General features: G+C 41.8%; 1 protein-coding gene across 3 annotated transcripts in view; it reads left to right on the forward strand.

Annotated features, from left to right (window-relative positions):
• Window positions 1–3,158: 3,158 nt before the first annotated feature.
• The window catches only part of gosr2 (golgi SNAP receptor complex member 2), a 50,773-nt gene continuing 29,337 nt past the window's right edge, over window positions 3,159–24,594 (forward strand). The window contains exons 1-4 of one of the 3 annotated variants that reach the window (XM_048560871.2): window positions 3,159–3,714; window positions 18,707–18,771; window positions 20,844–20,952; window positions 23,435–23,567. In XM_048560871.2, the coding sequence (XP_048416828.1) occupies window positions 3,686–3,714; window positions 18,707–18,771; window positions 20,844–20,952; window positions 23,435–23,567 (336 nt within the window). In that variant the 5' untranslated portion in view covers window positions 3,159–3,685. The remainder of the gene's footprint in view (window positions 3,715–18,706; window positions 18,772–20,843; window positions 20,953–23,434; window positions 23,568–24,594) is intronic. The other 2 variants (XM_048560869.2, XM_048560870.2) reach the window with 2 other exon arrangements.

The following is a 24,594-nucleotide window of genomic DNA, read 5'->3' on the forward strand; positions in this document are numbered from 1 at the left end:
TCTTTTGGGGGTAGCAGATGAGAGAGTGGGAAAAATTGTCATTCACCCCCACAATCTTCTAGTTATCAGATGAAACTTTAACCGAATAGATCCATGTAGAGTGCAGATATCAATGGGGATTGTAAATCCATTTGCGCTCAGTGAGCTCTTTAACTCAGCCAGGGTAAAGGCATCCTGGGTCCATATTCAACAACCAATCAGAGAAGGTGCCAAAGCTGATATTCAGAAACTGTTCAAGTTATGATTTCTAGTTAAAGGGACCCTGGCAGGGTTCAATCTGTGCACTGATGCCAGAGAATGCAACAATAATAGGAATAGAGAGATCTACATCACTTACTTTCAAGTCTCTTATTTACCTGAAGGTCATGCTGTGGGATTTGCAGCAACAGAAGTGAGATTCTTGCCATGGGCAAGAGGGAGAAGCCGGAAACAAGTAGTCACCTTGATGAGAGATAATGGGAACTGCAGATGTTGGAGAATCCAAGATAACAAAGTGTGGAGCTGGGTGAACACAGCAGGTCAAGCAGCATCTTAGGAGCACAAAAGCTGACGTTTCGGGCCTAGACCCTTCATCAGAAAGGTCTAGGCCCGAAACGTCAGCTTTTGAGCTCCTAAGATGCTGCTTGGCCTGCTGTGTTCATCCACCCCCCACACTTTGTCATCTTGATGAGCTCTGTCGGTGCATGCTCACCTAGTCCCCCTGGGAAGGGGGGTCGTGTTCCAGGGGGCTGCAGATATCAGCAGTAAACTGCTGTGAATGTATAATCCTCCTGAGGTTCCCTCCCAGGAAGCTATCCTCGATTGTCATAAAACCCCACCTTCAGAGAAGGAAATCTGCTGTCCTTCCCAGTCTGGCTTACATGTGACTCCAGGCCCACACCGATTACTAACTGTCCTCTGAAATGGCCTGGCTAGCCACTCAGTGCAAATTCAATTTGGGATGGTCAAAAAATACAGGCTTCTCTGGTGATACTTAGACCTCATGAAAGAGGAAAGAAGAAAAGATGCTCAATTGACTCTGATTTGGAGAGTAGGGGGTGGACTACATCTTATATCCTCTCAGCTGGAATTCAGAGTCTGTTACCTCTGCCCTGTGCATTGGACTGTGGAAAAGGCTTTTGCTACATTTCTCCTCTTTTTCTAGGTGGAGCTGTATACACTGTGCCTTAGTTGGGTGAAGACGTACAGCACTGACAGTGGCCCAGTGGTTAGCACCGCTGCCTCACAGTGCCAGGGAGCTGGGTTTGATTTCACCCTTGGATGAATGTCTATGTGATGTTTGCACATTTTCCCAGTGTTTATGTGGGTTTCCTCTGGGTGCTCCAGTTTCCTCCCACAGCCCAAAGATGTGCGGGTTAGGTGGACCGGCCATGCTAAATTGCCCATAGTGTTCAGGGGTGTGCAACCTAGGTGGGCTAGCCATGGGAAGTGCAGGATGAGAGGGTTGGGTCTGGGTGGGATGCTCTTTGACGCATTGGTGTGTTCTCAACGGGCTGCTTCCACACTGTAGGGATCCCATGAGTAGAGAAACACCAATCAAAGTAATTTAAGTTCAAGTCAGATGCATTCACTGGTCTAGCAGTAAAAGCCCTCAGAAGCAGTGTGAGCAGTAGCCTTTCACGAGAGCACCAAGGCTGCAGTGATCTGTTGCACCGTTTGAAGGCTTCCCAGCCTGTCAATTTCACTGAGATCAGTTTCCCACTATTTTCTCACTTCTTTAACCCTGGGGAGTTCTACACAGATCGTCCTCCTGCAGTTAATGCCTGAACGCTGAATTAAATCTGCATTCTTTGCTCATTTTAATTACTCACCTGAAAGCTCCATGTGTACTTGTGCTCCCATTCAATCGATTAGTGATAGAAATGGAAGTGGGTGGAATTTTGTCAGGTTCTTGCCATGATGCCACTTTTTGAGTCCCTAACCCTCTCTCCTTGACATTACAATTCTGCATGTTATATTTGCATTATGACACATGCCTGCCAGTATAACGGAATGTGTCAATGTAAACTTGCAGGTTTAATTAGACCCTCCTACCTGATATGGCACTGTCATGCCTTCAGTGGGAGGGGCATGACTCAATGAATCACAGTGTGACAAGAATACATTGGTGTTTCCCATTAGGAAGTTGGTCGTAAACGTTTGTGATGGAATTAACTGGTAGGAAGTATTAGTATATGTGCATATTTACATGTGGAATATTCTTAAGTCTTACTTTCTGCTCTAATTCTGGCCTCTTGACAATCCCTGACTTCCTTCATCTCACAATTATTGGCCATGCATTTCATTGTCAAGGTTGTCTCTGTGCTGCCTGCATATTAATTTTGTTTAATTATATGCAGGCAATGGGTAATAACTAGAGGTTCACTTTTGCGCCATCATACTGAACAAGCTAAAACTGTGCCTTTTTGGTTAGGAGGTGCTTGCTTATCATGTGTAATGCTGTAAATAAACGTTTGTAAAATTGTGTAAAGTTTGGCTCAACTGTATCCTTCACTGCACTGCTTTCTGAAATATAATACAACATTCTGGAATTCCCCAACTAGACCTTTTGTGTCTTATATGAGAACTTTCCTAAAATCAACCACTTTGACTAAGCTTCTGGTCATTTGTCGTAATAGCCTAGATTTTGCACTAAAAAGTGTTGGTGAGGCTAAACAGTCAGCTGTCTGTGATTTGGACCTATTCTAGCTTCATTTGAATCAGTCCCTGTTTCTGATCCAGATCTCCTCCTGTAACAGATTCACATCTTCTCCTGTTTCTGATTCTGATGTGCTCCTTTTTCTAATCCAGATATTGTTGGCTCTGGATCTGATCCTGTGTCTGATCCCGGTCTACTCTTATGCCTGATCTGGATTTGCTACTATCTCTGATCCTGACCTGTTCCTGTTACTGGTTCACTCCTTTTACCTATCCTGATCTACTCCTAGATCTGATTTGAATTGGTTTGAGCTATGATCAAGAGCCGCTCCACTTATTGATCCAGTTATAGTTGGATCTACCCCAAATTTGATATGATTTTGATCTATTTCAGTTTCTGTTCTGAATCAAGATCTCCTCCAGTTTCCAATCCAGGGGGTTGGATCTGAATCTACTCCAGTTTCTGATGTGGATCCAGATTTGCAGCAGTTTCCAATCTGAATCTGCTCCGGCTTCCAGTGTGGTTCTTAATCTGCTCTGGATTCTGACCTTTATCCAGATCCACTCTGGTTTCTAATCTGCACCTAGATCCACTCCAATTTCTGACTGAGATGCACACTGTTTCGGATCTAGATCCACTCCGGTTTCTGATCTAGATCTGAATTCACACTAGCATCTGATTGGTTTCCACTCCAGTATCTGATCGGGATCTGTTCCTGTGTCTGATCGGGATCCACCCCGGTTTCCCTCTGCCCGGCTCCTCCTCACACGGTATTTGTGGGGGGGTTCCTGAAGCTGTTGTCAGTGTCGGCCCGGCCTCGGGGAACCGGAACCGGCGGTTGAAACATTCGAGAACGGGGCCTCGGGGGGCGGGGAGTAGAGTGTGGGATTGGGCCTAGGCCTGAGCCTGAGGCAGCGGCTGCTGACGTGTCCCTGAGAGAGGCAGAGGGAGGCGGAAGCACAGCGCGCGAGAGGCGGCCACACCGGCCTCCGCGACAGCGACAGGCTCCAGCTCGGGCCCAGGCCTCGGCCCCGACTCCCTGCCGGGATGGAGACGCTCTATCACCAGACCAACAAGTAAGTGGCGGCCGCTGGGGGAGCGGGGACCGGTTTGTGGGGCAGGAGGTCTCTCAGGATTGCCGCTGGGCTCCAGGGTGGGAGCTAGAAGCTGATCCCAGAGTAAATTCCAAATGGGAAACTGGAATTAAAATAAAAATAATAGAAATGAGAGCAACAATGAGATTAACTGGACTTGATCAAGGAGCCAGCATAAACCTGATGGATGGAATGGCCTCTAGAGCTGTCAGATTCTCTGGTGCCTGGTATAATAGTGATGTTAGTTTTAAAAGAGATTTATAGGTAAACTTTCCCTTTCTGTGTTGGTTGACAGTAAGGCTATTATTGCTTTTCCCTGGGCTAACATTCATTGCTCCCCATTGCCCATGTCCTAGGTGATGCTAGGGTATAACTGCAGTCCTGTGTAGTCCCATTTTCCTGTACCCTCCCATTGGAAACAACAAGCACTTAACAAAGATTGCTTGTCTGAATTAATGCATGCGTTCACATTGAACCAGAAATTTGCAGTCACAGTGAGAATTAATTTATTCTTGATGAAAGTACATTTTGGTTTTGAAATTTTGTATCTTTGGGGGAGGTGATGGCCGAGTGGTATAATCACTTGACTGTTAATCCAGACACCCAGATAATGTTCTAAGAACCTGGGTATGAATCCTGCCATAGCAGATGGTGGATTTGAATTTATTTTAAAACATCTGGTATTAAGAGTCGTCTGTTGACCATTATCTCCATTGTCGATTGTTAGGAAAAGCCCATCTGGTTCACTAATGACCTTAGGGAAGGAAACTGACATCCTTGCCTGGTCTGGTCTACATGTGATTCCAGACTCCACTGCAATTATGTTGACTCTTAACTGCCTTCAGAGTAACTAGGAATGGGCAATAAATGTTAGCCATCAACGTCCTCATCCCATGAATGAAGTTAAAAAAAAATTGAAGAATGGTCATGCTGAGAAATGGAATACTTTCGATTTTGGGTATCTGGTTTCAAAATCTGACTCAGATGTATAATATTAAAAGTGAAGATCTAGTCTATCCAAGCTTCAGACATGCCTCATTGTTAACAATATTTTCCCTTTTTAACACATATATCTTGTTGCCTCTTGGAGTAGGACTGCTAATTTTTGGTGCAATTTTGTGTATTTGACTTAAAGAAACTGAAATTGAAACTGCCCAATCCCCTTTCATATCTCATAGCCAGCAGACTGGAGAACTTATTTGAGATAATGGGAACTGCAGATGCTGGAGATTCCAAGATAATAAAATGTGAGGCTGGATGAACACAGCAGGCCAAGCAGCATCTCAGGAGCACAAAAGCTGACGTTTCGGGCCTAGACCCTTCATCAGAGAGGGGGGATGGGGGGAGGGAACTGGAATAAATAGGGAGAGAGGGGGAGGCGGACCGAAGATGGAGAGTAAAGAAGATAGGTGGAGAGGGTGTAGGTGGGGAGGTAGGGAGGGGATAGGTCAGTCCAGGGAAGACGGACAGGTCAAGGAGGTGGGATGAGGTTAGTAGGTAGATGGGGGTGCGGCTTGGGGTGGGAGGAAGGGATGGGTGAGAGGAAGAACCGGTTAGGGAGGCAGAGACAGGTTGGACTGGTTTTGGGATGCAGTGGGTGGGGGGGAAGAGCTGGGCTGGTTGTGTGGTGCAGTGGGGGGAGGGGATGAACTGGGCTGGTTTAGGGATGCAGTGGGGGAAGGGGAGATTTTATTTCATTGGTCTGCTGTATGTAACCCCAGATGCCAGATCCTGGTGCCATGTTGAAACCAGACCTGAATTTCTACAGCCTCTGCATCACCAAGGCTGTATATATCCACTTCCACAACATTTTATACTTCCATTCATTTGCTAACTGAAACATGCTTTTCCCACCTCTGGAGTTGATTTCCATTCTTCATAAGCTCAGTTGCAGCAACCTGTCTCCCATCCTACGCTAATCTCCTTTACAAATTCCTTCCCCTCCTCATGAGCCTTATGTTGACTTTCTCTGATCCAATGCATTTTATATAAAATTCCCCTTTTTTTCAGATTTCTTCTCACCTTTGCTCCACCTACTTCTGCAACTTCCTGTCCGCTTGTAAATCTTTACTGCTCTATATCTGGTATTCAGTACGGTTCTGTCCTTTGCCCCTTCATAAGGAATAGAGCTGCTTTCAAAGTCATATTCAAAACTGAACTGTCTCATTTTAGTTTTGAAACAGCCTTTAACTCTATATCAGTTCACCTGTAATTGTTTCTGGCCTTAGATTATAGTTGAAAAATAAAATGTTCTAAGTTATCAAACACACTACGTTATAGTATGCATTGACATTTGTATGAATTCTCTGACCACACTCCATCCTCCCCAAAGGAAAAAAATGGGTTTTCTCGGTATTAAAATCTTCTCAGCAGTAAATTTGTGCTTTACAAAGGTATTCTGTTCTCTGGAAGAGCAGCTTTACGAAATGCAGTTGTACATTTGTTTGTGGAGCTTTAGTAGCCCTGTTATCCATCTGTGTTGCCTTCAGCTGTACTTTGCACCAATATCTCTCAGGATTTGGTCTCTTGTTTGTATGCATCAAGCTTGCGCTTGCCCCAAAAGCCTGAAAAGTAGTTGATGAATGAGTTGCAGCTGCACTGGAACCAGTGTTAGTTTTGGATCATCCACAGACTGTCGACTGATCCAGACAATTTGGAATATTACACACCTGTAATTCAGCCATCAGCAGCTATTCTGTCATTGTCTGTAATGCATTGTGTTAGTAGCAATGGGCTACAGTAATTTGCTTATTTCTAGAGTGGACCACCAGTGAAATCCATTGCATCATAACTTGAGATCACAGCAAGGCTTCTGTTAGACTATTGAAATGAATCAAGCTGTTTAAAGGAGTAGCAGGCTTTACTTTACACCCATCTACTTTTGCCTTCCTTCAGCTGGAGAGAATGGATGTGCTTTCTGTTTTGTGCTCAGGATGTGGCCACAACAGATAATAGGGCGGCACGCTGGTTGGCATTGCAGCCTTACTGTGCCAGGGCCTGGGTTCGATTCCACCCTTGGGCGACTGTCTGTGTGGAGTTTGCATTGTTCTCCCCGTGTCTGTGTGGGTTTCCTCTGGATGCTCCGGTTTCCTCCCACAGTCCAAAGATGTGCAGGGTAGGTGGATTGGCCATGCTAAATTGTCTGTAGTGTTCAGGGATGTGTAGATTAGGTGGCTCACAGGAGAATGGGTCTGGCTGGGACGTTCTGAGGGTTGGTGTGGACTTGTCGGGCTGAAGGGCCTGTTTCCACATTTTAGGGATTCTATGAAATTGGGATTCAACCAATCTGCCCATTGGAATCCGTGAATTTATACAACATAGGAGGAGATCCATTTTGGCCCATCATGTTGAACCAGTGCTCTGAATGAGTCCTTCATCACGTAGTGCCATTCTTTTGCCTTCTGCCAAAACTCTGGGCATTGTTTCTTTTCAAATAACCGTCGAATTCACCATTTAAATGCATCCGTTGAACCTACCTCCACCAAGCTCACTGGCACTGCATTCTAGAACCACTAGCTGTGTGAAAAGGTTCTATCTCATAGAACTTTCTTGCTTCTTTTATTAATTCTCGAACTATTCACAAGATGGATATTTTCTTCCTATTTACTCTATCCAGCTGTCTCATGATTTTGAATACTTCAGACCTTGTCTCACCTGAACCTTTTTCAAGAAATGCAGTCCCAACTTCTGTAACCTGTCTTCATAACCTCATAACTGAAGCTTCTCATCCCTGGAACCATCCCTTTTTGTGAAGCTGGAATTGCAATATTGATCTGTTGTGCCAGGAAGCAAACTTTGGCAGCAATGCTTTATTTTCTAATGACAACACTGCATGGAGAGAGTACCAATGGCAAACCTTTTTGTGTCTCAGAACTTTAGTGATATATTTCATACCTATTTATATTTCAGTAGCCTGCATCTGTCACACTTGCACAATGTAGTACCATTGTTGCTACTCTGTGAAAATGGCCTGCGCAGTATTTGCCGTATTGTTTGTTGCAAGGGATGAGCTTTGTTTGGGGCAATGGTTGGCATAGACTGGTTGGACTAAAGAGCCTGTTTCTGTGCTGTATGACTATGACTTGGTGCTGCTAGTTTAAAAAATGTATTTGAAAACCAGTATTTTGGGCGTTAGAAAAATATTTTTGTCTCATAGATGATTGCAAGGACATGTTTCAAGGGAATACTTTGGCTTTATTTTCTCAACAGGTCAGTGGCATTTGTCACTGGCTAGACTTTATTGTTAATTCCTAGTAGCCATTATATTGGTGGATTTGTTCTCCGTGCTGTTGGATTCAGTGATTTTGACCGGGATGATGCAAGAGTGGAGGTGTATTTATGAATTTGATAGTCACAGTGCCGTTGTCATGAACCTGATGCTCTGGTCCTAGGTGTTTGTGTTTGATGGTTTTGGAGATGCTTCTGAAGATGGCACAGTGACCTGCCGCAGTGTGGATGGTGCATACTGCAGTCCAAGATATGTCAATGGTGTTAAGGCTAAATGTGATGAGCCTGGATGGTGTGCTGACGAAGGGGACTGCTTTATCCTGGGTGTTGTGGAGCTACTTCAGTGTTGTTGCAGCTGCATACATCCAGGCAATTGGACTGTATTCCATTCTTCTGCCAAGTGTTGTTGATGGTGGAGAAGCTTTCAGGAAATTAGCCATCTGTCCCAAAATACTAAGCCTTGGATCTACCTTAGCTTTTACATTGCTGCCTCAGTTGAGTTTGACAGTGGTAAAGAAAGCAAAGTTGTTGTCTTTTTCATTCAAAGATAGGTCTATAAACAGGGAAGAGAGCTCCCATAACTAATGATTTCCTCAGAGAAGGTTTTCTGTCCATCACTTGGATTTTATGAAAATTTAAATGCTTTTGAGCACACGTTCTTGTGGTGTTGCTGCTGGTCGTCTGGCTCGCAACTTTTGACGACAGGCAACCATTCTGTAAGGGCCGTCAAACCTGATTAACAAGCGACTATCGACAAAATTAAGGCCAAGTCCTGCTGGCCAGCCATGTGTGTTGATGACACACGTTTCCTTGTTGTCTCCGGGTCTTTGATTATGTTGGCGGCTTTCCTGAGGCAGTGGGACGTTTAGACTGGAGTCATTGGAAGGAAGGCTGGTTTTCGTGATGGATTCACAGCTCTCTGTAACTTTTCATGGTCTTGGGCAGAGCAGGTGCCATGCCAAGCTGTGATGCATCTGGATAGAATGCTTTCTATGGCGCATCTATAAACGTTGGCAAGAGTCATTGTGGAAGCGCTGAATTTCCTTAGTCTCCTGAGGAAGTAAAGGCATTGGTGTGCTTTCTTGATGAAAGCATTGTTGTGAATGGGCCAGCATAGATTGTTGGTGATAATTTACTGCTAGAAACTTGAAGCTCCACCTCAGTCCCATTGACACAGACAGGGACCAGTCCTCCACTCTGTTTATTGACATTGATGACCAGCTCCTTTGTTTTGCTGACATTGAGGGAGAGTTTGCTGTCTTTACAACACGCCATTAAGGTGTCCATCTCTATCCCGTACTCTGTCTCGTCATTGTTTGAGATCCGACCCACTATGGCTGTGTCATCATCAGCAAATTTGTAAATGGGAGTTAGAGCTGAATTTGACCACACGGTGTGAATTTATGAGGAGTAAGATAATTGCCACCCTGCAAGGCTGCGTAGTCAGCCAATGTTGAGGATAATCGTCGAGAAAGTGTTAGCACCTATCCTTACTGATTGTGGCCTGTGGGTCAGGAAGTCGTGGATTCAGTTGCAGAAGGGAAGCAGAGTCCTAGGTCATCTGACATTTTTTTAACGTCCAGAATACTGGTTTCTAATTATTTGTAAGGTTCAAGGACTTCTGCATGTAGATTTATATTGTGAACCTCCCAATGAGTGCTGGCCGAGCCTTTGACACCCATGTCCTGTGAATGAATAAATAAAAACAAAAGCTACCTTGAAAATAACTCAAGCATGTCTGAACAGGGCTTTTTGAAAGGACTGCCCCAAGGAATTGGATCATGTTGTTAACTCTTTTTGAGGTTAATTTCTGTCCAATTTCTCCCATTCCTTTAAGATGAGCACTGTTTGGCCTAGCTGGCCACCTTAACATTATTTCACTGTGGATGACCTCATTGTCACCCATTGTCCCACAAGTGAACTCTGCTGGTACATCTGCTATGGAGATGGCATATAACAATTACTTTACTTTTCATTTCAAAAAGAAAAATCTCCCCGTTTCTGCTGAAAGCAGTAACTTTTTGCTGGGTTGGCTCACCAGCACAGTCATTCCTTCTAAGGCACTTTCTGTTTGTGCGCCAAGGTACGGAATGTTGGCAAACTGTTTGACCCTGCACGATGTTACTGCTGAGATCAGCCCTGTTTTCACTCTGAGCACACAAACTCTTCTGCAGTGGGTCCCTGATCACCACTGGGAGACAGTGCCTGATTTATATTTTTCTTGCCACTTCTACTGTAAGACTGAAAGTACTTGCAGCAAACAAACTGCTGACTTGGCACAAACCAGCGGTGGATCCCTCCGATCTGTAGGATTCGGTACTGCACCGGTGTGCTTTTTCTTAAAGATGTTGCAGGCTTCCATTATGTCTCTTCCAAAACAATTTAGTCAATTGTGACTCAAAGATTTAAGCTAAATGTTTGTGCTATAATTCCAGATAGAACAGTATTTTGTTAACCAGAAAATGATGAGATCACTTGTACTATCAATACAAGAGCCGGTCACAAGCTGGGATCCCTGATGCGCGTAACTCACCACCTCCCTCCCCAGCACCTGTCCATCAACACACAGTACAAGTTGGAAGTGTGATGGAATACTCTGTACTTATTTGGGTGAGTACAGCTTTAAGAGCAGGACACAACAGTCCTCTTGATCATTACCGTATCCACTTACTTAAACTTTAACTCTCTCTACCACTTATGCACAGTGGCTGCAATGTGTACTGTATACAGGCTTTGTTGGAGTTACTTACCAAGCCTGTTTAAACATACTAACAATTTATACCACCTGGATGAACAGGAATATGGGGAAGGGCGCCCCTTACAAGGTGCTCTCCTAGCCACATGCAAAACTGACTGGGACCTATATCGCCATTAGTTAACTATTGCTGGGTTAAAATCTCGCAAGGGTCTCCACAGCAGCGCTGTGGGTATACCTGCATCAGGTGAACTGCAGTGATTCATGAAAGTGGATAAGCCCTACCGTCTCTAGTTCAATTAGGAATCGGCAATAAATACTGGCCTTGCCAACATTACCACGTCCCGTGGAAGAATTTGAAAGAAAGCTGTTTCCATGTAGAAAAACCTAGAAATTCCGAATCTTAAAGCCAGTTAACAAGAAGGATGGTGTCAACATTTAGGGAGAAGCCATTCTTGGATGAAGAACTTATTAAAGTTCACTGATCTATTTGGCAGAGTTTTTTCCTCCTTATACAACTATTCAATATTCCTGAAGGCACCGACTCCTGCTGGGTCATTGTTCAATGCATATTTTCTAATAATTGGTTGATTAAGTAGACGGTGACAATTATAAAGTTCTTTGACAAAGGGTAGCTTCTTAGCGTTGTACGATCCAGGCTTCTGGCTCAGGCTCCTCCAATGGGATCACTGGATAGAAATCAGTATTGGGTGTGTCTTTTTATTAAGTCTTTCTCCAATGTTGCCCAAATTAGTGGTCACAAGGTGATTTGCAACAGCTTTATTGGTGTCACAGGTGAAATCAGGCAAGCTCACAAACCAAGGATTAAACATGGAGAAACTTTGGTCAGTTTGCCTTAGTGCTATTAGTTATCCTAATGAATATTATCAGTTAACCTGGAATTTATTTGTTTTAATGTGACACCATGTCTTGTTTAACTTGTTCATCAGCAGAGATTGACTTTAATATTGAGTCAAATATAGTGTAAAGGGGAGTAGCACCAATGGGAATCAGACTATTATGATTCAGGTTTCTTTTTACCTTATTTATGGTCTACAGCTATATTTTAATGTTTAAGTTGCATGGTGATCTCATCAAGAGAATTTCCTGGGATGTGAAAGTGAATGCTGATTTTTTTTTTAATGAGGATCCCTTACCCAGACCGTGAGCTGGTTATTCTCACGTGAGGGTAATGTATGTTTGTTGAACTTAGTTCCTCGACCAGATCTTTCTCGTCAACAGATAATAGAAAATACATAAGAAAGCAACCCAAAACCAATTCGAGATAGCAACAGGAGGTTGCTTCAGGTTTTTTTGAAGTTTAGTTCAGGTCTTCCAACAGCAGTTGAGGTGAAAGCTTAGAGACACACGCACACGCACACTATTTACCTAGGAATCGTAACCTTCTGACAGGTAGAAGTACACGTCCTGGCCCCTTCTGAGAATGTTTTCAACACTGACCTTAACATTGAAGTCTTGAGCTTGATGCCGTATACTTATGTAGAAATTAACCCCAGGGTATTTCCACTGTTAATCACAGGCATGGGACTTGGATTGACAGTGATTGACAGCAGGAACTGTATCAGGAAGGCTTATGCATTCACTTAAAATAAACCTGAACAGTTAATACCCACCCATGCCATCTCCGTAGGAAGCCGCAGCCACGATGGTGATTAAAAAGTATCAGTGTACGTGTCATCACTGTCAGCAGTGACCTGTGTGGCATTACCTCTGGCTCGAAGATTTTGACCAAATTGCATTCCAGCAAATGGCACGAATTTTGAAATTCACAAGAAATTAACTAAATTTCTTATTAAATATTACTTAGATTCAAATCAACATGACCGCTTTTACTTAAGTGTGACTTATAGCCTGAAAAGGATGTATCTTTTATCTGGCAATAAATAACCATTTGGGACATGTCTAATATCTCGTTTGAAATCTGTATACCATCTGATGTAATGATTTTGATAAAATCTCCACACCTGAATGTTGTTCAGAGAGTAGCTGGACTTGGAATTCTGTTTGATCTGCATTTCCAGTAACAGATATGGATAGAAGCAGAACGGGGGGGATTACCTGTTCAGCATTGGCAGATCCAAAAAAGAAGCTCCGAGAGCATCCAGGTTTAATTCACTTGCTAAATGTGATGCATATAACACTTGAGAGAAAAAAGACGCGCTATCCCAGCTTATAAGAGTAATATTCTCTCGTTGTGAAACTAAGTACCACCAGCAAAAGCCAGTATTGTTTTTCAGGACAGAGGGAACAAAGCTAAGTTTGAAGTCAGTGTTTGATATATAAAGCTAAAGCATGAAACCCCTGACTCTCACATAATTGTCTGGAAATCTGAGGCACAGCTTGTATCTCCTCACAAACCGTGTCAGTTTTTCTCAACAAAATTACCCATGCTTTCAGAAATTTAAAAATTTAGGAGTTGTACAAATGGGATAATTTGAGGTGAATGGATAGCAACAATAACTGCTACTTGTATTTGTACAGAACCTGTAACATGATAAAATGGTTGAAGACACGCCATAATTATAAAGAAAATATAAGACTGAACCACATTGAACATAATAGGACAGACAACCAAAGGAAAAAGTTTTGGGAGCATCTTAAAGTGGGAAAAGTGCTGCAAATTTTCTAGTGAATTCCAGATCTTAGGGCTGCGGTGACTAAAGGGGAGCTAGCAATGATGGACCGATTAAAATTGGGGATGCACCAGAGTCTGGAACTGGAGGGATTCACTGCTTATTGTGATTTATGGGGAATTGAAAGACTAACTTACGTCACGTGAAATGCTACTGTTGTCACATAATTTTCCTAATTTTTCCATGTCCAAGTGTATTAGCTGTAATGGTAGCGGTTCACTAGTCATACAAGACTACCTGCTTTCTCAGTGCTCCTAATCTGCCTTGCCTGTTTACATAGGAACACAGGATATAGGAGTAGGCCATTTGGCCCGTCAAGTCTGAACCAGTATTCAGCCTGATCGTGGTTGATCTTCTATCTCAACATTATTTCTTCTTTATTCTGTTTACCTTGATAGCTATAACTGCTGTTCGAAAGTAACAAATAATATTTTTTTGAAAAATTTACAGGAGAAAAGAATTAGCAGCAGTCAGAAATTCACTCTTACGGCTTTGGTATTTGTAGATCCACAAGTTTAGTTTGCATCGCTTATGTCAGGAGGGCTATTTGATTGAATTGTATTAAGCTGTAACTCATTATCACATCTGTAGTCCTCTATGTTGATGTAGATAGATTTAACTTCTAGTTTGTCCTTGAGGCTACATATCCCTTTGGAGTTTAGTTATTCAAAGCAGGTATTTTTATTGCTGGCCTGAGGCTGAAACATCTCTGTTTACCAAGATTTAATTGTTCTCATTTCATCCCAATTGTAAATTGAGCCAGTAAATGAGACAAGTTTTGCAATGACTGTTAAGGAATATAAAGAATCCTAGAAAATACATCTGCTCATAAGCCAGATGCTGGAAACTTATCACAGATCTGACTGGAGAGAAGATACTAGGAGAATTGCAGCATTGACCTCTGTCACAGGAACATTGAGACCACCTACTCTGAATGACATTACTGCTGTACGAATTTGACACAGGTGAGGTGGAAGGGAAAGTGACCTTTAAATGATCCGCTGTAAACCTCCCCCAAGTTTTACTTTTCTGGTTTAGGGAGCTTTAAGGGTCACTATTTTAGGGATTTTCGGAAAAATTACTTTGTTTTTATTTCAATGGCTATTATTTCACTAAGGTCCAGATCTGCAATTGTGTTCGTGCTGTGACATTACTTGGGAATTTTATACAATATTTAAAATTTGGCTGTCCTTAGTAATAAATACCCTGCACTATAAGTGGTACTCATGATGGAGATTCAGCAATGGTAAGACCATTGTTAAAATTCTCTTGTTGGAGATGGTCATTTCCCGGCTCCTGAGACATGTGAAAGTTTTTTGATTTTGTAAGGAAAAAAAATCAGAACATCCCAAAACAATGAAGTATTTTGAATGTCTCTCTATGATGATGTCATCATTGTTGTAATGTTGGAAACGTAGTTTGCACACAGGAAGCTGCCAAAAATTTTACAACAGGTGAAGCAAGCCATTTTATGCTGATTGTCTGGGCAGTCTTCGAGAGTGGCATTTTCCACAATAGCTTAAACTTAATTATGTAAATGATATTAAACACGTAGAATGGACTACACTGGGAGGTCATGGAGGCAGCTGGAGTGAGAAGCGAAAGAAATTGGATAGATAATTCAGGGAGTGGGTGATTGAAAAGTGATGATCTGGACTGTGGTATTCTTTGCTCCCAGTGTTCCTATGGTATATAGAAAAAGGGAAACCTGTTTATGTGGAATCTTTTAATACACCAGGTTATCTGCGGCACTGTTCAGTCAGTGAAATAAATTTCATGTTACGTGGGAAACGTGTCAAGCAATTTTGAACACTGAAGAGGTAATGATTAGATAATCTGTTTTACTGATTTGATTGAAGAATATGTATTGGCCAAGGCAATGAGAGAACTCCCCCAGCTCTTCTTTGAGGTTACGAGCTAGGATCTTTTCCATCTCCCTGAGACAGCAGAAAGTACCTTGGTGTAAAGTCCAATTTTTAAAGGCAACATCTGTGAAAGTACAGAGCCCCCTAAGCACAGCACTGGAGTGTGAAGCCAAGTTACATAATCATGGGGTGGGACTTGAACCTTTGTTCTTCTGATTCAAGTGCTAAGCAGTAATTTGAAATGTGTGGCTATTAAGACTTCTGTTTTAAATATGTTGATGCATTGTTGATACGTCATGAGCGTTGGTAGCAGTAAACTATGGGGATAAAATAATCTTTACAGTGCAAAATACATGATATTCTCTTTCACCTCAAATTGCTCCCAGCTCTGCCATCGCCCCTGAAAAGCCAGTAACACCCAGAACTTCACCCTTGTGTTATACAGCTAAAGTATATTTTGGAGAAGTGATCCAAGTTCAGAACAACTGAACCTATCATTGCACTGCTGGATGTCTTTCACAGTTCAAGTAAACATAATTTGAGTATTTTTATTACTCTTTAATGAACATTGTTATTCTGTCATTGAATTGTAATCCTTTCTTTCCAAAAACACAAGCTATGAAGCACGTGACCTACAACTCTCGTTGTTCTGAGCATTTGACTTTTGATTTCCACTTGATTCAGAACAATTAATTTATTTCAGTGATATGTCTCACAAATAGAAAAAGACAAATAAAGAACTAATGTATTGGAGTTTAAAACTAATTGAATAGCGTTTCCAGAGCATTGGCACAGACACAAGGCTCTTCCTGTGTGATATGACTTTGAAAATTAATCTGATTTGTTTGGACTCTGTTATGTTTCATGAAACGTAAATCTCATGATCATCATTTGTAATATATATGCTGTTAATTATATAAAAATACCTTTGACGCGGAGGTAGCTTGTTTGAATATATTTAAAACCCTGCAATTGGTTGGTAATCTGTCTGTCTGATATTTTCAGCAAATCGTGGAAATACGTACAACAGCTGCTATAGAATACGAAACAAAAACAGAAGTGGCTGGAAGAGCTCAGCAGATCTGGCAGCATTTGTGCAGAGAAATCAGAGTTAACATTTCAGGACTGGTGACCCTTCCACAGACCTGCTGAGCTTTTCCAGCGAATTATTATGTTTTTGTTTCTGATTTACAGCATCTGCAGTTTTTTTTTGCTGTGGAATAATGTCTTGCCAAATGCTGAAGGACATACCAGGAATCTTTAAACGTTTGAACCATGTGGATTAACCACAAGGCCTCAATTATTTTAGCTGGTCATTTTATAAGAAGCCCTAAAATGCTAATTTAAACAAAAAAACCCACCTCTTCTGAATGCAAGCGAGAAGAAGGTGTAGAGCTGGATGAACACAGCAGGCCCAACAGCATCAAAAGAGCAGGAAAGCTGACATTTCGGGTTGGCACCCATTTCTGAAGAAGGGACCAGACCCGTAACATCAGCTTTCCTGCTCCTCTGAAGCTGCCTGGCCTGTTGTGTTCATCCAGCTCCACACCTTGTTATCTTAGACTCCAGCATTAGCAGTTCCTGCTATCACTGGTCTTATAGTGCTGTCCTGCTCCAAGATTCCTACCCCTGCCATGGCAATCGATTCATACAAAAGTATTAAATTGTTATCACAGGAGGCAGAATTTTGACTGTTGTGAAAACAAAACATGCTGGAAATCACAGCGGGTCAGGCGACATTTGTGGAGAGGGAGCAAGCTAAGTCTAGATGAGTTTCAGTGCAGACTGTTGTGTCTGTGTTGTCATTGGTTTTCTGCAGCGAACTGGCAGTTGTCCTATATCCATCTCCATTACACCAATGTGTTCACTTCCATAATCATCCGTAAAGCACCTTACAAATATTTTGTTTCTTTGCCAGACTATGATGTATGGCTAGTCTTGGTAAGCTGATTCTTTTTTGTATTTGAATGCATAATATCCCATTTCTCCATCTGTGGTCAGACCCAATGATAGTCTGCCCAGTGGAAATACAGTTATTATCGCATTGTGATTGAGGTAGGAAAGCTCAGCACATTCAGGAGGTAAGGTACCACTGAAGGTGATGGGGAACATGTCTTACTGAAGGCTTTTAAAGGGAAAAGTTAAATTTCTCTTGAGTCTTTATCATGTGCTGAGTTTAACTTCCCACATTGTTCATTTTCACTCAGGTTTTTTTATGCTAACGTTGATTTCTGTAGACTAACTTCTTCTTAGCTCTTTAATCCACACATATGTCACTCACTTGATTCTGAACTTACTTGTAAGCTGTGATTTTTAACAGAAGTATTTATTGGAACTGTAAATGCCTGTAGTATTCCAGCATTTGATCAGGGATAACTTGCTGAATGCTGCACAAAGAGGAGGTAAAGTAAACAGCAGTTCCTCTGGTCCACCCTCTGTTTTCAGCATATTAACACATTTGTTTCAATGTTTGGCTTCTCATGCACCCACTCTGCCATCATCTGGCTGATTTGTCAATAATAGGAGTCAGTATTTGCTTTGGATCCATCACAAATGACCTAAACTAGTATTTCTGCCTTCGGCTTGTGACACAAAAGCCTGCTGAAATACTCAGGCTGAGATCAGGTTAATGGGGTACTATTAGAATTTAATCTAATTTTCCAATCTAATCTAAGTTCTGAGGTCTTTATAGCCTAGCAGCTCATTCCACAACACTCTTCTGTTGAATTACTTTGACTAGATTCTATGCTGTATGTTCTTCACCCCAACTGATCCATGCCGGTGTTAATGCCCACATGAGTTTCCTTTTGGCTGCAGTGACTTCTGTGTGACATTCAAATGTATAAGTATAAAGTTAGGGTACGTTGGAAATAAGCATTTGGTTTTTTTTTGTAACTAAGATTCTCCTTCCAAGTGGTTTGGAACGCAGTCTAGTTCTAGAAAAAAGCAATGATGTATTCAAGAGAAAGCTGGGTAAGTACAAGGAGATTTATATCTTGAAGAATTTGGATTAAACCGGGTGGGAGATGCTTGTGTTGACTTAAACACCAGCACGATTTCTAGAACTTATCCTGTTTCTGTGATGGGAATACTTTTTAATAATAATTTAAGTAAGTAGGTTCATTTACATGGTGTTTTACCCTGAAAGGATACTGACTATAACCTCTGTCTTGTGACTGCCAGTAGTGCCTACTTGTGATAATGCTTTTTTTCCCCCAGTCTTGTTCTACAGTGACTTGGGATGTGTAGTTACTGATTGATTGTGTACAGGGATATTCCAGCATGTCATCACTGTGCCTCAGATTGTATGCTTGCGTCATTCCAGTTCATGCTTCCAATCTTATTCTATCTTTACCGTCATCTGTGCTGTGAAAATGGAACCACTCCTTGTGCTTTTGTCTTGTTTTCCAAGGCCTGATAGGGAGTCCTCACACAGAATACAGGGGGTGAAAAGTCCTCTTTCCTCTGATGGGCCCTGCCCATGTTTGCAGATAGATGCTAATCCACCCATTTCCTCCTGTCTCTCCTCGCAGGCAGATTCATGAGGTGCAAACTCACATGGGGCAGCTGGAGAAGGCAGACGCACAGTCTGTTCACTGTAAGTATTCATAATTAAGAGATGTAAACAGACCCAGCCTGGTGCCAAGGCAGGGGAGGAACAAATGTGGGCACAAAGCTCTGCCAAAGGAAATAATGACATTGTTTTTATTCCTGGAGGGGTATCTTAGTACATCACCATTGTATTAGGGAATAGATCAAACCTTCTGGATGGACATTATAGCTTTTTATGAAATCATTCAGTACAAAAGTTTATCAATTTCTTCAGATCTCTTCCAGAACTAATCTTTTCTAGCTTTGATCTTATCCCTTCAAATGTATAACTTAAAGTCTATGACTTTCGACATGAAAAGAGGTAGATTTATTCATTTGGAACTCCTACGATTATTTCTGTTATTAATCACTTGATGTGACTGTCTTCAAGTTTTGATGCTGCAACCCAGTTAGATGGGGAGTACGGGTGAGGTGTTAAGAAAGTCAGTAAATTTCACTTAGAATTTATAGTTTAGCGGTAGTATTAATGGATAATAGGAAGCACGTGGGGTGGGGTGTGGTGTATGGTTCTAGTTAGCCTTTAGCAGCCGCCCTTAATTATTTTCCCTTTGTGATCTGATCCAGGCCATGCAGTGCTGGACATGGAGCCAGATCTAATGCTAATCCAATATCAGAAATTTACTGAATCATTGTAGCAGCAGTGGCCCTGGTATTTTAGCACCATATGCTGCAACATTATTTTAGCAGTTGTTGCAGAGTATTGAGCAGGAGTGCGGCTGAATGTTCTTTTCCCCTGTTGTTCACACAGGACATTGAGGCCTATTGGTAGCACTGCCACCCCAGGTTAAGTCAGTCTAACTCAGCAGACTGGAATGGAGCCTCGTGAGCTTTGCATCTCAGCTCTTAGTTACCAACTGAGCCGTCAACGAGGCATCCTGATATTATCTTAATTGGAGTTTGTGCAATTTGGGATTTAAAGTTCATAGAATGCCTGTCTAAGCATTTTTTTTGTGGTTTGAAGAGTCAATCCAGTGTTGCCTCACGACGCTATAGCCGTAGCTCCCAAGGGTGTTAACGGAAAGTAAAGAAATAGTGATGTATTTACACAGCCCCTTTTAGTATCTCGGTACGTCCCAATTGGCTGCAAAGTGTTTTTCAGTACTTTTCTCCCTACTTTTTTGTAATCTAGGAATCGGGACAGCTAGTTTGCACACAGCAACCTCCAAAACAATGTGGTCATGACCAGACCATCTGCTTTTTGAAGTGCTGAGTGAGAGATAAATATTAGCTACAGCCCCACGTTAAGACCCCTGTGCTTCTTTGGAATAGTACTGTGGGACTTGTTGGAGGGGTCTCGTGCACTCTCTGCTGTACGTTATTTTTGTGCTTACGAGTTGCATATTCTATTCTCCCAACTGCAGTGTATAGAATAAGGTACCTTGCCCATAATCCTTCCCCTTTAATACAGAGGCTGGTGGACAGGTACCAAAATTGGTAGCCAAGTTACTATGTGTAAATTTATCATTAGGTGTATTATTCTATAAATTTGTAATTTATAATTGAGTTTAAATGAAAACATTTGTAAGCTCAGTCTTTTGACCCCAATATAACCCTGCCCATGGAACAATGCGTTTGGTGTGTGCCATTGGGAGAGGTAGGCTGTCTGTTTTTTGTCACATTTTTAAAACAGCAGGAATGAAGCTGCACTGTCTTTGGAAGATACCCTTCCTTCATCGGGGGTACTTAGCAGGAGAATAAGAACTTCCATTCTTCATACCTGTATACACAGACACCCTCTCTCTCGCTTACTCTCGCTCACTCGCAAATGCACCCACCTCTCTCTCACATGTGTGCCCCCCTACGTTGTGTTCCCACTCCTGCCCCCAGTCGTCTCGGTACCACTTTTCTCTCTCTCTCTGTCTCTCGCACGCATGCACCCACCCATCTTCTGACTGTGATGCAAGGTGTTACTACTGACCCGTTACTAAAATGTGAATGTGCCGTTTTGGCGTACAGATGAGTTGATGTATAATATGGTTTGACTTGAACAACCTGCATAGTTCATCCATTTTAAACTTTTATTGTTTTAATGATTTGATCATTCTGTTGCTGCTGTAGTGGTGGAAAATGAAATCCAAGCCCGAATAGATCAGATTTTCAGCAATCTGGAGCGCCTCGAAATACTGACCAGCAAAGAGCCTCCAAATAGACGGCAAAATGCTAAACTGTAAGTGTGATTCCCATTTCAATACACATCATTCCATTCCTTTGCAAGCTTATATATTGTGATAAATGTTGAATATTGTACAAAATAGTCCTAGGCTTAAACAAACTGGGTGAAGCAATGAGTTTTATGCAGCTTTATTGTTCAGGAAATTCCAAAGCAGTATCCTGAATCCAGTGTAACAGGATAGCTTTTGCATACTTAAAAATATATACTTTTAATACATAAATCTTAATATGGAACACATTGAGGTTCAAAACAGATGTCTCCATAAGCATTTTAACCTTGTGTTTCTGATTGCTGTCTTGAATTAGAGTTATAAATCACTGGTGATTTTCTTTACATTAAATTATTCACCTTTTGTTAAGTTCTAATCAGTTGGTTATGGTTGGAAGAACCTGTCTGTATCTGCTAACTGCCTTAGAAATTGGCACTGTGTAGTTTTTGTGCCAAGGTTTCTGATCAAAATCTGGGGTTTCGGTGCTTCAGTTGTGTTAGTGTTAGGAGTCGGTCTGTTTCCAAATTCGAATCGATTCCCTAATCCGCGATCATAAGAGTCCCAAAGTGATTGTCAACAGAATAAATTGAACCAACACCTCTCTTGGCTTCAATAAACTGAAAAGTGAAATCTCCTAAGTTTCATGATTCAAAAGGTAGATTAGATTAGATTCCCTACAGTGTGGAAACAGGCCCTTTGGCCCCACAAGTCCACACCGCCCCTTGAAGCATCCCACCCAGACCCATCCCCCTATAACCCACACACCCCTGAACACTATGGGCAATTTAGCACGGCCGATCCACCTAGCCTGCACACCTTCGGACTGTGGGAGGAAACCGGAGCACCCGGAGGAAACCCATGCAGACGGGGAGAATGTGCAAACTCCACACAGACAGTCACCTGAGGCTAGAATCGAACCCGGGTCCCTGGCGCTGTGAGGCTGCAGTGCTAACCACTGAGCCACCGTGCCGCCCGAAGTATGGTGCCTTGACTTTCTTTGTCTGATTGTGCAGCACATTCTGGGTTGGTGTAATTCTGTACCCAACACTTCATCTTCCACCCTCATTCCCCACTGACTGTAGTACTGGTGCAATATAACTCCATGTGAAACAGGAAATCCTCCTGGTGCACCTGGAGATATATCAGATTTATGCCACCAAATTGTTGTATAACTAAGTTGTTTTGCCTCTTTTCCCTGAGCTGCAGTGATGCATGTTTTAAATGGAGCGAGGAATGGGCATTATGCACTTGTAATGACATTTCTCCTCATTGAAAATAAACACTGTCATCAGTAATCTGATCATCATAATGAAATTCTTGTGTTGTGTTTGAAATAAAGACAGAAAGAAAAATGGTTGTGCCAGAAAGTAAAATTCAACCCGTAAATCTAAAGAAGGGATGGTCAAGTGAAGAAGTTAATTTATCTCAGGCCTTGAAGGTTTTCATAAGATATAGTTAAGTGAAGAGTCTTCTAAAAGTATGATTGAGCTGTATTTAAGTTTGCTGTTGGACTGCTGTTGCGTTGCAATGTTTACATCAATGCACAGTAATTTCTAGTGTACCTTATCACAAAAGAGCCTCGAGGTGAATCCAGAGCAGGCCACCGGCCACGTCTGGAGACAAGGCCCAGAGTGGTCTGGAGGCTTGGTGCCAGCACAGACTGGGTTAGAAGGACTTATTCTGAACTTCTTATTTCTTTACTTTTCTAACTTATTGCTATGATTTTGTACTTTTATACCTAATGTGCTGTGAAGGTCTGTAACGCTGGACTATTTATTCCTTTATTTTTCCAAAGAATTTGTACTTAAGAATCTAGGTACAATTTGTGCCTAAGATGGCACTGTAAGTGGTGGTTTGTAGACATTTCACTGTACTCAGGTAAGTACGTGTGACAATAATGTTAATTTTAATTGGACAAAATTCTTGTGGATGGCCTAAGCACATGAAAGGGACAATGTAGCTACATGTTGTTACTTTTCTTATTAGTTTCTTCTTTTTATCCTGCCCATCCTCTACTAATGATGGTAAGGCTGAATGGAACATTGTGCACCTGTATAAGCAAATTTGTATCGAGCACTCGCCTTGCAGGCATGTGCATCAATACACCTATTAGGCTGCATACATTTCAAAAAAATGCTGCAGGTGGCAGCAAGTTTTTTTTACTTGGAAAAGGTTGCTGTATTTGGTTATGGATTGCTATAGGCAAATTGGCTCCTGTGTTTGCTGACAAAGCAGCAGTAATTAATCAAAGTACTTAATTGACTTTTGAAGTGTCTTAGTTGATCCGCAAATTGTGAAAGATGTTATATAAAACAAGTACTTTATCTCAACACCTTCGTGTTTCTTCCTGTGTGCTAAATGGATTCCAAGATCTTTACCATCAACACTCTCCTTAGGCCATGGCCTACTGCATTTAGGCTTTGCACTAAAATATTTTTGATAGTTACTAATTTGCTTATTTTTAAATTTGGTATTTTCCTCCTCCAGCAAAGTGGATCAACTAAAGTATGACTGCCAGCACCTGCAGACAGCTCTGAAGAACTTCCAACACCGTCGATACGCCCGTGAACAACAGGATCGAGAGAGAGAAGAACTGTTGTCACGCACGTTTACAACCAACGTAAGGCATTAGTAACACCGTTTAACCCTACAACTTTATTCTAATTTTGTGAAACCCATTGTCAATGCGTAGTTCAAATAAAGGTGGTGCAGTAGAAGGGAAGTATGTGGTGTAGTGGTAATGTCACTGGATTACTAACCTGGAGGTAATCCTCTGGGAATCTGGGTTCAAATCCCACCATGGCAGCTAGTGGAATTTAAATTCAACGACTAATCTGGAAGGAGAAAAAAAAATCTAATCTTGTTAATAGTTACCATGAAGCTATCATTTAATTTTGAAAAAAACCAATCTGATTATATTATATACATTAGGGACGGAAAACTGGCCTACATATCACTCCAGATCACTCAGTGGGGTTGACTTTTGACTGCAATGGTCTAACAAGTTTCTCCCAGCAACAGCGATTGGGAGAGGGCAACGATAGCTGGTGTTTTGGGGCGATACCCACATCCCATCAAATTATGAAGAGAAAACAATATTGGAGCACCAGCAAAGATGGGATTTAGGACAGTGCCTGTTATGTCTCCATATACTGACATGCAATGAAGTGCGGTGGAGAAGGAGTCCATCCCAAGAGCAAAATATTGCAGATGCTCTAAAGCTGAATTAAATCAGAAAATGCTGGCCACACTCAGAATTCAGGCAATATTTATGGAAAGGAGGTAAAAATTCACGTTTCAGGTCTATGACCTTTCATCAGAACTCAAAAGTTAGAAGCTTATGGAGTTTTGAGCAATCGAAAGCAAGGCAGGTTGGAACAAAAAAAAATCAAATTTGTGATAGGTGAAGGGGAGAGAGATTAAATGACAGTGTTATCAAGTAACATCCAAAGGGAATCATGAATAAAGAAACCACACGAATACCTAGATGAGGTATGAATGACAAGATAGTGACCATCTGAATGCAAAGTAAACAGATTAAGAAAGAAACAAAAGAAGAACAAGCTAGCAAAAAAAACTAAACCAAGTGGAAGTTATGATCTAAAACTGTTGAACTCATTTTTGAGCTCAAGGCTGTAAAGTGTCCA

The sequence above is a fragment of the Stegostoma tigrinum genome, chromosome 31 (assembly GCF_030684315.1).
Source record: "Stegostoma tigrinum isolate sSteTig4 chromosome 31, sSteTig4.hap1, whole genome shotgun sequence".
NCBI classification, from domain to species: domain Eukaryota; kingdom Metazoa; phylum Chordata; class Chondrichthyes; order Orectolobiformes; family Stegostomatidae; genus Stegostoma; species Stegostoma tigrinum.